Source organism: Heptranchias perlo, chromosome 34 (assembly GCF_035084215.1).
Source record: "Heptranchias perlo isolate sHepPer1 chromosome 34, sHepPer1.hap1, whole genome shotgun sequence".
In the NCBI taxonomy this organism is placed as follows: Eukaryota; Metazoa; Chordata; class Chondrichthyes; order Hexanchiformes; family Hexanchidae; genus Heptranchias; species Heptranchias perlo.
The window spans coordinates 12,510,178-12,524,255 of record NC_090358.1 but is presented as its reverse complement, the minus strand read 5'-3'; the positions used below and the strand labels follow the sequence as shown (position 1 = coordinate 12,524,255).

The following is a 14,078-nucleotide window of genomic DNA, read 5'->3' as shown; positions in this document are numbered from 1 at the left end:
CGGGCTTCCGACCCGCCCCGGGAATCCCCGATTTTCGTAGCCCCCCCGCCCCCCTCCCGTCACCAACGCACCCGATCGCGGCTGCTAAAATCGAGCCCTATGTTATTATGTACTTTTGAGTCTGGGGTCGAGGCACATTATTGGAGCACAGTAGAGTGAACTTTATTCATCATCTAACATCATTATATTTGACCTGGGAATGCTGAAACTAGGTGCCCAGAATGGAAGCTCTGACATCTCACACTAAAACGAACCACACGATAATAAAAAAGGACCAATGGATTACATACTTCCTGTTGTCTTAAGTATGTTACAGTGCCATACTGTGTTAAGAATAAGGCACTGCAACAGGCAAGGCATGAAATGAGCATTTTTTTGGTATAAAGAGCTGAAAAGAGAGCACAAAGTTAAGAAAAAAGAAAATAGTTTTAAAATAGGCAAAAGAAATCTGAAATAGGCTACTTTTGGACGTGATAAACTGATTTCTATTAAACCTGTAGGATGGGAAAGCATTTTACACTGCAAGTAATCCCTTACCCTCAGGAATAATCTTTCCTTTAAGTTATTTTAGTAACAGATAATGCCTTTGGGGTGAAGGGTAATTACTAGTGCCCTTTAGATTGTACATTAATATGCTGTAGCATAGTCAACCATTCTTTTCCCTCCAGCCACTGAAAACCATCAAAACTGTAGCAGCAATTTTAAAAAATCAACTGGAGACTGTGGGACTGAATCTCCCGGGCACAGCAAATACAGGAAAATCAGCTGGGTTCGAATGCATGCACATAAATAAGACCAATTGATTTTCTGTCCATTAATTTAAATAGATGAACAATTGGCTGGGCCCATACAGGTGTGCACTCCTCCCTACCTGATTTTCCTGTATTTGCTGCACCTGGGGCGCAACCAGGAAAATCTATCCTCTAAAATTTGAACGTTTTCCAAAAACTAAATCTTTAAACAAATCTTGGCCTAGTGGTAGCACTCTCACCTCTGAGTCAGAAGGTTGTGGGTTCAAGTCCCACTCCAGACACATGAGCACATAATCCAGGCTGACACTTCAGTGCAGTACTGAGGCCGTACTGCACTGTTGGAGGTGCTGGCTTTCAGATGAGATGTTAAACTGAGGCCCTATCTGCCTTTTCAGTTGGACGCAAAAGATCCCATGGCACTATTTGAAGAAGAGCAGGGAAGAGCGAAGTCCTGGACAATATTTATCCCTCAACCAAAATGACAAGCAGATTATCTGGTAATTATCTGATTGTTGTTTGTGTGACCTTGCTAAGCGCAAATTGGCCGCCATCTTTTTTACATTCCAACGGTGACTACAGCACTTTGCGATGTCCTGAGATTCTCCTGAAATAAATCATAGAATCATACAGCACAGAAGGAGGCCATTCAGCCCATCCTGCTTGTGATGGCTCTTTAAAAGAGCTATTCAATTAGTCTCTCTTCCCTGCTCTTTCCCCATAAGCCTGCAGAGGTGCTATATAAATGCAAGTCTGTTCTTTCTTTCTTTCTTTCTTTGTAGAAATGCTCCTCACAGTGTTTATTTGGATCAAACTTCCAGCAAAAGCTAACTCTATGTTGACTAATTCATTTAAAAAGAACTAGATAAATATCTGGGTAGGATTTGGACTGAAGTTTATAAAGATGCATACGTACTGAGAGGATCTAATACTTATAGGAGACAATGGCTCTTCTGCTGCAACGACTGTGGAAAGTTCACCTTTGCACTGCAACTGATCAAAGTTGAATAATGGGTACAACTAAATAAGTATTCTGCACTTTCACTTCAGTACCTTTGGGAAATCACAGAAAAGATTTGCAGGACCTTTCTCAAAAATTAAATAAATTCAGTAGAATGGTAAAGCAAATTTAACCAGGTCTATGGAAGGAAAGGGATGAAAGGTATATTTGTTCCTTCATACTTTAAGTTAAATTAAATTTTAGAAAGATTGCATTAAATACTAACCTTATTGCCCTGGGAATTGAAATACAATCGAGTAACCCTGGCGTTGCCAGCTTGACGGAAACATATAACCTGCTGTGGCCGATTCCATTCAAACATTCGGACACTTCCATCTTGTGCACCTGTAAGATCTGATTGACATAATTGCAAAGAGTAAAATCTTAGTTCACGGGCTAATCAATACAAATATGTAAAAATAAATTATTTTGCCGCTCAATGATTGATTATACGTCAAATTGAAAAATGTGCGTTTCATCTCTCTTGCATATAAAAAATCTGCCAGTGCTAACCTTTCCCGAAGGCTTAAAATGGTGACTGTGTGCCTTCTTTAATTTCAAAGGAATTAGTTGTCGTCACTATTTAATTACATTAACGTGCTAAGTGCAAATGCCAGTTACTGTGCTTTGCAGGTGTTAACGTGAAGTGACTCTGAAAACTGGATCCTGCCATTCAATTCAGAATCAGGAATTAATTATATAAATGTCACAAGTGTGTAACATCAGACTCAAATGTTTTTATTATGATGCACATTGAAACTGGCTAACGAGTACGTGTGAAAGTGGCCAGGGACAGTCCTAGAGCTACAAAGTGTTGTTGTATTACAGTTTTGTTTGGTGATATATTTCCAAGTCAGGATGGTGTGTGTTTTGAAAGGGGGCGTGCAGGTGATGGTGTTCCCATGCACCTGCTGCCTTGTCCTTCTAAGTGGTAGAGGTCGCGGGTTTGGGAGGTGCTTTCGAAGAAGCCTTGGCGAATTGCTGCAGTGCATCCTGTAGATGGTACACACTGCAGTGCTGGTGGTGAAGGGAGTGAATGTTTAGGGTGGTGGATGGGGTGCCATTCAAGCGGGCTGCTTTATCTTGGATGGTGTCGAGCTTCTTGAGTGTTGTTGGAGCTGCACTCATCCAGGCAAGTGGAGAGTATTCCATCACACTCCTGACTTGTGCCTTGTAGATGGTGGAAAGGCTTTGGGGAGTCAGGAGGTGAGTCACTCGCCGCAGAACACCCAGCCTCTGACCTGCTCTTGTAGCCACAGTATTTATGTGGCTGGTCCAGTTAAGTTTCTGGTCAATGGTGACCCCCAGGTTGTTGATGGTGGGGGATTCGGCAATGGGTAATGCTGTTGAATGTCAAGGGGAGATGGTTAGACTCTCTCTTGTTGGAGATGGTCATTGCCTGGCGCAAATGTTACTTGCCACTTATCAGCTAAAGCCTGGATGTTGTCTAGGTCTTGCTGCATGCGGGCACGGACTGCTTCATAAACTGAGGGGTTGCGAATGGAACTGAATACTGTGCAATCATCAGCGAACATCTCCATTTATGACCTTGTGTTGGAGGAAAGGTCATTGATGAAGCAGCTGAAGATGGATGGGCCTAGGACACTGCCCTGATGAACTCCTGCAGCAATGTCCTGGGGCTGAGATGTTTGCCCTCCAACAACCACTACCATCTTCCTTTGTACTAGGTATGACTCCAGCCACTGGAGAGTTTTCCTCAATTCCCATTGACTTTAATTTTACTAGGGCTACTTGGTGCCACACTTGGTCAAATGCTGCCTTGATGTCAAGGGCAGTCACTTTCACCTCACCTCTGGAATTCAGCTCTTTTGTCCATGTTTGGACCAAGGCTGGAATGAGGTCTGGAGCCAAGTGGTCCTGGCGGAACCCAAACTGAGCATCGGTGAGCAGGTTATTGGTGAGTAAGTGCCACTTGATAGCACTGTCGATGACACCTTCCATCATTTTGCTGATGATTGAGAGTAGACTTATGGGACGGTAGTTGGCCGGATTGGATTTGTCCTGCTTTTTGTGGACAGGACATACCTGGGCAATTTTCCACATTGTCGGGTAGATGCCAGTGTTGTAGCTGTACTGGAACAGCTTGGCTAGAGGCGCGGCTTGTTCTGGAGCACAAGTCTTCAGCACTATAGCTGGGATGTTGTCGGGGCCCGTAGCCTTTGCTGTATCCAGTGCACTCAGGCGTTTCTTGATATCATGTGGAGTGAATCGAATTGGCTGAAGACTGGTTTCTGTGATGGTGGGGATATCGGGAGAAGGCCGAGATGGATCATCCATCGGCACTTCTGGCTGAAAATGGTTGCAAACGCTTCAGCTTTGTCTTTTGCACTCACGTGCTGGACTCTGCCATCATTGAGGATGGGATGTTCACGGAGCATCCTCCTCCCATTAGTTGTTTAATTGTCTACCACCATTCAAGACTGGATGTGGCAGGACTGCAGAGCTTTGATCTGATCCGTTGGTTGTGGAATCGCTTAGCTCTGTCTCTAGCATGTTGCTTCCACTGTTTAGCATGCTTGTAGTCCTGTGTTGTAGTTTCACCAGGTTGGCACCTCATTTTTAGGTACGCCTGGTGCTGCTCCTGGTATGCTCTTCTACACTCCTCATTGAACCAGGGTTGATCCCCTGGCTTGTTGGTAATGGTAGATTGAGGAATATGCCAGGTCAATGAAGTTACAGATTGTGCTGGAATACAATTCTGCTGCTGCTGCTGGCCCACAGGCCTTATGGATGCCCAGTTTTGAGTCACTAGATCTGTTCTGAATCTATCCCATTTAGCACGGTGGTAGCGCCACACAACACATTGGATGCTGTCTTCAGTGTGAAGACGGGACTTCATCTCCACAAGAACTGTGCGGTGGTCACTCCTACCATTACTGTCATGGACAAATGCATCTGTGACAAGTAGATTGGTGAGGACGAGGTCGAGGACAAGGTCAAGTAGATTTCTCCCTTGTGTTGGTTTGCTCACCACCTGCCGCAGACCCAGTCTGTCCTTCAGGGCTCGGCCAGCTCGGTCAGTAGTGGTGCTACCAAGCCACTCTTGGTGATGGACATTGAAGTCCCCCACCCAGGATACATTCTGTGCCCTTGCTACCCTCCAAGTGCTTCCTCCAAGTGGTGCTCAACATGGAGGAGGTCTGATTCATCAGCTGAGGGAGGGCGGTTTCTTAAGTGAATAGTCGGAACACTCATGGCATTGCACAGGGGAGCTAGTTGGAGCATAGGTGTTTATCGCATTACAGGCGAAGGAACTGGGAGATGCAAAACTGAAGTGCTACAATGGCAGGGGGGGTGCAATTACAGTATGACAAGTTAACCTACGCAGTTTCTATTATAAAAGGCATAGGGATTTATAATGGGAAAAAGTTGTCAAAAACATGACAACAGGAATTAAAGTTTTGTAGACAAGAAATGCATGCAGACATAAGATTTTTAATATATTAATAGATACATTGTTTAAAAATCAGTGTTCTGAGGACACGTGACTTTTACATCAGGTAAGCTTCAGGAGTTCCTCAGGGCAGTGTCCTAGGCCCAACCATCTTCAGCTGCTTCATCAATGACCTTCCCTCCATCATAAGGTCAGAAATGGGGATGTTCGCTGATGACTGCACAGTGTTCAGTTCCATTTGCAACCCCTCAAATAATGAAGCAGTCCGAGCCCGCATGCAGCAAGATCTGGACAACATCCAGGCTTGGGCACATAGGTGGCAAGTAACATTCGTGCCAGATAAGTGCCAGGCAATGACCATCTCCAACAAGAGAGAGTCTAACCACCTCCCCTTGACATTCAACGGCATTACCATCGCCGAATCCCCCACCATCAACATCCTGGGGGTCACCATTGACCAGAAACTTAACTGGACCAGCCATATAAATACTGTGGCTACAAGAGCAGGTCAGAGGCTGGGTATTCTGCGGCGAGTGACTCACCTCCTGACTCCCCAAAGCCTTTCCACCATCTACAAGGCACAAGTCAGGAGTGTGATGGAATACTCTCCACTTGCCTGGATGAGTGCAGCTCCAACAACACTCAAGAAGCTCGACACCATCCAAGATAAAGCAGCCCAATTGATTGGCTCCCCATCCACCACCCTAAACATTCACTCCCTTCACCACCGGCGCACAGTGGCTGCAGTGTGTACCATCCACAGGATGCACTGCAGCAACTCACCAAGGCTTCTTCGACAGCACCTCCCAAACCCGCGACCTCTACCACCTAGAAGGACAAGAGCAGCAGGCACATGGGAACAACACCACCTGCACGTTCCCCTCCAAGTCACACACCATCCCGACTTGGAAATATATCGCCGATCCTTCATCGTCGCTGGGTCAAAATCCTGGAACTCCCTTCCTAACAGCACTGTGGGAGAACCGTCACCACAAGGACTGCAGCGGTTCAAGGCGGCGGCTCACCACCACCTTCTTGAGGGCAATTAGGGATGGGCAATAAATGCCGGCCTCGCCAGCGACGCCCACATCCCATGAACGAATAAAAAAAAAGCAATCAGCAAAGTACCTAACTGGTGCTTAAATCATACATCCAGGTTTACAGAGCAGAAAGACCTGCAAGAAGGTACGTATATATTGTTTTTTATGACATAATAAATTACTGTAATCAGCTGTTTAAATGTTTTTATCAAGTTAGTTCGTACTTTTTTTTCCTCTTTTTATCCTCCTCTCCTGAAGACAGTGACTCAGTTAGAGTTTGGCACTTTTGGTGTTAGCAATACTCAGATACTTTGCCCAAGGATGGAGTATTCTAATTAGATCGAAGATTTGTCAACGTATTATATAAACCTAGAACTTTGTATTGGCCATAATCTCATTTCAATACTCACAGTACTGGTGAGCCGGATGGGAAGTCATCCTTTTCACGTTGTTCAAGTTTCTCTTTATGAGCTACAATAAGGAAAAAGACATTATCCATTTATAAAAGCAGTATCATAGATTCAATTTTTAAAATGTCAATGTAGTATACAGAAAACAAATGTAATTGTACACTTTATTGTCTTTGCGTTAACATTTCATCTAATTTACCTACTGCTGATTTTTTTTTAAAAGGGACAATTCCAGCCCAGTTATATGTGGTTAAATACCGTATGCTTTTCATTCAACTGAACAAAGCAGCTTATATTGGAAATGACAACGTTCACTTTTGACAATTAATGTATTTATTGATTATTGTATTCACTTTATTAATGTGAAATTGTTCAGGTACATTATCAAACACAAATTATTTTAAAAAGGTACAATTACCAAAAAAACCCACAGTTTAGTCATTGAAAGAAGCAAATATTCACTTAATTATATTCACTTTGTATTTTTTTTTAAACTGTTGCCAATTTTCTCTTCCAGTTTTCTTCCCTCACCTCCGGTCCTGAAGGTGTTGACTCCTTGCTGGGATAAGGTTCCATAAATGTATTCTGCCCTACAGCATCTTACCTTGGCTCTGGGGTCAATGTTAGCATCCTTTTTATTGTCCTGGCTGAAATCAGCTAATTAAACACTAACTCAACACAGACCCGAGGTCAATCCTGAGACCTTCCTCGTCTGTAAGGCTCAGGTATTCACTGGATAAATGTACTGAGCAATTGGGGGAACTGACATTGTCCTTTAAAAGTACACATTTCACATCAGATGTAAATGCCCTATAGATCCACATTCTACATAGCTAACAGGATTTAATATATTAAAAACAGATGAAAGCAATTCTTAGAGTAAGCTCTTCTGATTGGTAAAGTTTGCAAATGAATGCTTTATGAACTCGTTCTACATTCCTGTGTGTGTTTTTTTTTAAGATGTGGAGATGCCGGTGATGGACTGGGGTTGACAATTGTAAACAATTTTACAACACCAAGTTATAGTCCAACAATTTTATTTGACATTCACAAGCTTTCGGAGGCTTCCTCCTTCCTCAGGTGAATGTTGTGGAAAAAAATTTTTTCCACAACATTCACCTGAGGAAGGAGGAAGCCTCCGAAAGCTTGTGAATGTCAAATAAAATTGTTGGACTATAACTTGGTGTTGTAAAATTGTTTACAATGGTTTTTTTAGTACAGAGTTGAATTCACTTAAAATAAACAGCTCAAGTTTCAGGATGCCATGGATAAATAAAGAGGTTAGAAACAATTTAAAATTGGAGAGGAGAGTATATGGAGCCTATACATATGAACAAAATGATAAAAATAAGAGAAAACAAGAAAGTTAAGAGAGGGATAAGAAAAGCAATGAGGGGGTTTGCTCAAAATATATTAAAAACAATAAAGTATTCTACTAATATATCAGTAAAAAACAGAATTGTTAAATGTGAGGTGGGTCCCTCAAGAGGAAAGGTTAGTGAGTTAGTAGGGGATTAATGAAAATATTTAACAAATCCTTTGCATCTTGCTTGTACCTGATGCAGGATTTACCTCCTCCTCAATATCCTTCTCTTATGTAAACAATCGGGGAGGAGATAAACACCAAATTGGTTAAAAGCAAGATGAGAGATATTATAATGAATAAAAGGACAGTATTAGAGCAGTTAGTTCCATAACTCTGGACATACCACAGTGGCTCCTGTGCTAGTTTGCCCACTTCCTAGCCACGGCATAGAAGAAGAAGTAGAAAGCTGGCTGGATCCAAAATGAGTTGTACTTGTTTGGCTAGTGCTCGTTGTTGAGCGATGATCAAGATCGTCGGAACTACAAGAGATCATCACTAATGTGTTACAACCTTGGGTAATGCAAATATTGTATTTCAAATTCAAACGCAATGGCATCTGGACACGTTACAATTAAAAGCATTCAAATGGGTTAAATAAAGTTTAGCACCTTCTAGAGTCTCTGTCTGAATCTTCACCAATCCAAGTATAAGGCTGAGCAGCTAGAATTGCAGATACATCAAGTTCTTGTACATCATGAGTAGAAGCCAAAACTATCTCATTGGAATTTGCCTTTTATAGGGGGGGAAAAAACAAAATTAAAACAAAAAGAAACCAAAATAAAAGTAGAGAAGAAAATAGTCTGTAATGAACTGGTATGAGCAGTCACATTTAATAATAAAGGCAGATTAATCAAAATGCTAATAAAAAGAAAAAACTGAAAAATGCTAGCAACCTGAAACAAAGCAGAAAATGCTGGAAATACATAGTAGATCAGTCAGCATTTGTAAAGAGAAGTGGCAGGTTAACATTTTGTTTATGAACCTTCATCAGAATTGAAAACTGAAAGATAAGCAAGCCCCTTATGTAGGGTTGGAACAGGTATTACAATCACAGATAAGTGAAGTTGATGATTGAATGGCTTACAAACTGCTTAAGAAAAAAGTTAAATGATATAAAAGACCATCTCAGTGAGGCAACGAAAAGACATTAAAACGAAAGAACATGCAAGTAGCCAAGATGTGAAAAGGCACGGGAGAGGCCACTGAATGAAAACAGTAAAAAAAAGGAAAATTGGGGAAAAAGAAACAAAAACGCAGGAGGTCTGAAAATGAAGAGTAAGTGCTGAAAACACACATTAGGCTCAGCAGTACCAAAAACAGAAAACAGATCAACACCTCAGCATCAAAATGACTTCTCACACCTCCCCCCCACAGAAATATGTTCTGAAAAAGAGTCTACACCCAAAGTATTAACCTGCCTCTCCTCCTCCCAGATGCTGACAGACCCACAGTACATCATCAGTAACCTATACTCCAAAGAAAATAGGAGTTGTCCCAAGCCCTCCGTCCATGTGAGAAAGCAATTTATGCCTACTACCTCTAATCTGGTATACTGTATTTGCTGATCATGTGTGCTCTCCTCTATACTGGGGAGGCCAAATGTATATTAGGAATATCTCCATTCCCTGTCCTTGTAACTTTTGAACAGCCACTCTCATTCCTATTCTGATCTCTTCACCTTTAGCCTCCTACAATGTTCCAACCATGCTCAATGTAACCTTCAGGAACAGTACCATATCTTTCTCCCGGACACTTTATAAACTTAACCAGTCTTCATTATGTTATATATAACAGTTTGGACGTTACCAAACGTTAAAAATTTACCACTTGGGAGAGCTGAGTTCTGTGCACAAGCCTAAACACAAATGTGGAGATTTCTCTTGGTCATGCAAGACCCAGCAAAATGTGCTTTGCAGTATAATAATTGTCTGGAATACACAACACTCCTGCGCATCCCCGATTTTAATCTCTTCACCATTGGCGGCTGTGCCTTCAACTGCCTAGGCCCTAAGTTCTGGAATTCCCTCCCTAAATCTCTCCACATCTCTATCTCTGCTCCTTTAAGATGCTACTTAAAACCTACCTCTTTGACCAAGCTTTTGGTAACCTGTCTTAATGTGTGGCTCGGTGTCAAACCTTGGGATGTTTTACTATGTTAAAGATGTTATATAAATGCAAATTGTTGTATATCTACTGGTAGGTGTATTATAACGGCCACTGTGTTTCACTATGCCACAAAAAGATTAGAAAGGGTACAAAAAGAACAACACTGATTCCAAGTGCAAAGGGGATGACAGTTAATGTTTGTGAAATATTTCACCTGAAGGATTAAAAAGGTCTCAGGAGTGGAAAATATGCTAAGCCACTTAATTTTCTTACCTTATTAATTGCAAATGCCATTATGGCATCAGAATCTTTATGAATAATCTTTGCTTTTCTACCTGGATAGCCCATGTCTGCTTCAACCTAAAATAAAGTATTACATATAATAAGAGTTTTGATCAAGGCTATTAATATATCTACACACCTTAAAAGTTCTGTACCAATGAAGTTGTTTGCCTTTAAAGTGGAAATAAAGCATGCAGCAAAAAAACCTTACTATTTGTTTAATGGTTTTAGCATTGCAGCAAAAAGCTGTATATAAATTAGCAATGTAATCTTTTTGAATTCGCACAGAATGACATATTTGTGCTTGCATTGCATCTTCCACAGACATAACAACAATGAGATAGATCTCTGCATGTGTACAATTATTTACTTTCACACGCCATTAAACAAGATGTTGAAGCTAGTGCATTTACAACAGCTGCTAAAGTTGAGGGGGTGGGATAAGGGATACTACCTTGTTGTTTCCACGATGTTCTGCTACGCAGTTTTGTTTGACTTGGTCCACATGGTCTTCTACTGACTACACAACACAGCACACAGTCACAGCACATTACACATGCACAGAAATAAAAAAAACGAAAATGAATAAAAATGTTTTTATTGAATTAAAAAATGAAACCCTGGCAGTATTATATTGGTAAAATCAGTTTCTTTATTATATTGATTTCTTATTTTGCCTTCTCTTTTCATACCAATAGGTTTTCAACCTTTTTCTCCTTATGTAGCATATTTACCAAAGTGTTGTGCATCAAAAAGTTAATACCTATGAAGCATAAATCCAGGTGATGGGTGGATTTGAATGACACTTGGATTTGTAGCTTAACAATTAGAACCAGGAGTGGTAGTTCAAAATATCCAGATTGCAGAGGTCATGGTAGCTGTATACAAGTCACAATAAGCGGAATGGAGCTGAACTTAAGTTAAATGAAGAACTTTATTGTACAACAGCTACAACAATGATTTTGCAAAAGGGGGAAAGAGGGGAGAGGGGGAGGAGGGGGCAGGAGAGGATAGAAGTGGGAAGAAAAACATAGAAACATAGAAAATAGGAGCAAGAGTAGGCCATTCAGCTCTTCGGGCCTGCTCCGCCATTCAAAATGATCATGGCTGATTGTCTAACTCAGTACCCTGTTTCCGCTTTTTCCCCATATTCCTTGATCCCTTTAGCATTAAGAAACATATCTATCTCCTTCTTGAATACATCTAATGACTTGGCCTCCAATGCCTTCTGTGGTAGAGAATTCCACAGGTTCACCACCCTCTGAGTGAAGAAATTTCTCCTCATCTCGGTTCTAAATGGCATACCCCTGAGACTGTGACCCCTGGTTCTGGACTCCCCAGCCATCGGGAACATCCTCCCTGCATCTAGTCTGTCTAGTCCTGTTAGAATTTTATATGTTTCGATGAGATCACCTCTCATTCTTCTAAACTCTAGTGAATATTGGCCTAGTCGACCCAATCTCTCCTCATACGTCAGTCCTGCCATCCCAGGAATCAGTCTGGTAAACCTTCGTTGCACTCCCTCTATGGCAAGGACATCCTTCCTCAGATAAGGAGACCAAAACTGCACACAATACTCCAGATGTGGTCTCACCAAGGTCCTGTTCAACTGCAGTAAGACATCCCTGTTCCTGTACTCAAATCCTCTTGCAATGAACGCCAACATACCATTCGCCTTCCTAACTGCTTGCTGCACCTGAATGCTCGCTTTCAGCGACTGGTGTACAAGGACACCCAGGTCGCATTGCTCCTCCCTTTTTCCCAATCTATCTCCATTCAGATAATAATCTGCCTTTCTGTTTTTACAACCAAAGTGGATAACCTCATATTTATCCACGTTATACTGCATCTACCATGTTTTTGCCCACTCACCCAACTTGTCTAAATCACATTGGAGCCTCTTTGCATCCTCCTCACAGCTCACATTCCACCCCAGCTTTGTGTCGTCTGCAAACTTGGAAATGTTATATCTAGTTCCCTCATCCAAATCATTGATATATATTGTGAATAGCTGAGGCCCAAGCACTGATCCCTGTGGTACCCCACTAGTCACCGCCTGCCACCCCGAAAAAGACCCATTTATTCCTACTCTCTGTTTCCTATCTGTCAACCAATTCTCAATCCATGCCAATGTATTCCCCCCAATCCCATGTGCTTTAATTTTGCACATTAACCTCTTGTGTGGGACCTTATCAAAAGCCTTCTGAAAATCCAAGTACACCACATCCACTGGTTCGCCCCTATCTATTCTACGAATTAGCTCCTCAAAAAACTCCAGTAGATTTGTTGAGCATGATTTCCCTTTCATAAACCCATGCTGACTTTGTCCAATCCTGTTAATGCCTTCCAAGTGTTCTGTTACCACATCCTTTATAATAGACTTGAGCATTTTCCCCACTACTGATGTTAGGCTAACTGGTCTGTAATTCCTGTTTTTTTATCTCCCTCCTTTTTTAAATAGTGGGGTTACATTTGCCACCCTCCAATCTGTAGGAACTGTTCCAGAGTCTATAGAATTTTGGAAGATGACCACCAATGCATCCACTATTTCCAGGGCCACTTCCTTCAGTACTCTGGGATATAGATTATCAGGCCCTGGAGATTTGTCAGCCTTTCGCCCCATTAATTTCCCTAGCACTATTTTTTTTTTACTAATACTGATTTCCTTCAGTTCCTCCCTCTCACTGGACCCTTGGTTCCCTAACATTTCTGGGAGGTTATTTGGGTTCTCCTTTGTGAAGACAGAACCAAAGTATGCGTTTAATTGTTCTGCCATTTCTTTGTTCCCCATTATAATTTCCCCCATTTCTGACTGTAAGGGACCTACATTTGTCTTCACTAATCTTTTTCTCTTGACATATTTGTAGAAGCTTTTACAGTCAGTTTTTATAGTTCCCTGCTAATTTACTCTCCTACTCTATTTTTCCCCTCTTAATCAATCTCTTTGTTCTCCTTTGCTGAATTCTAAACTGCTCCCAATCCTCAGGCTTGCCGCTTTTTCTGGCAATTTTATATGTCTCCTCTTTGGATCTAATACTATCCCCAATTTCTTTTGTAAACCACGGTTGAGCCACCTTTCCTGTTTTATTTTTGCGCCAGACAGGAATGAATAATTGTTGTAATTCCTGCACACATTCTTTAAATATTAGCCATTGCCTATCCACCGTCATCCCTTTTAGTAAAGTTCCCCAATCTATCCTAGCCAACTCACACCTCATTACTTTCGTAATTTCCTTTATTTTGATTCAGGACCCTAGTTTCGGATTCGACTACTTCAGTCTCCATCTTAATGAGGAATTCTATCATGTTATGGTCGCTCTTCCCTAAGGGACCCCGCACAACAAGATTGTTAATTAATCCTTTCTCATTGCACAATACCCAGTCTAGGATCGCCTGTTCTCTAGTTGGTTCCTCAATGTATTGGTCTAGAAATCCATCATGTACACACTCAGGAATTCCTCCCTCACAGTATTATTGCTAATTTGGTTTGACCAATCTATATGTAAATTAAAGTCACCCATGATTATAGTTGTACCCTTCTTGCATGCGTCTCTAATTTCCTGTTTAATGCCCTCCCCTACATCTCCACTACTGGTTGGGGGCCTATAGACAATCCCCACTAACGTTTTCTGCCCCTTGGTGTTTCTTAGCTCCACCCATACAGATTCCACATCTGATTTTCCAAGCCAATATCCTTCCTCCCTATTGCA

The 14,078-nt window shown here is 41.7% G+C and overlaps 1 protein-coding gene across 1 annotated transcript in view; it reads right to left on the bottom strand.

The window, feature by feature from the left end:
* The window catches only part of dmxl2 (Dmx-like 2), a 112,449-nt gene that overhangs the window by 10,469 nt on the left and 87,902 nt on the right, over positions 1 to 14,078 (bottom strand). Inside the window, exons 34-39 of the mRNA XM_067971439.1 lie at positions 10,823 to 10,888; positions 10,360 to 10,446; positions 8,589 to 8,710; positions 8,324 to 8,459; positions 6,615 to 6,675; positions 1,976 to 2,103 (exon numbers count right to left, since the gene is read on the bottom strand). Of these exons, the coding sequence (XP_067827540.1) occupies positions 1,976 to 2,103; positions 6,615 to 6,675; positions 8,324 to 8,459; positions 8,589 to 8,710; positions 10,360 to 10,446; positions 10,823 to 10,888 (600 nt within the window). The remainder of the gene's footprint in view (positions 1 to 1,975; positions 2,104 to 6,614; positions 6,676 to 8,323; positions 8,460 to 8,588; positions 8,711 to 10,359; positions 10,447 to 10,822; positions 10,889 to 14,078) is intronic.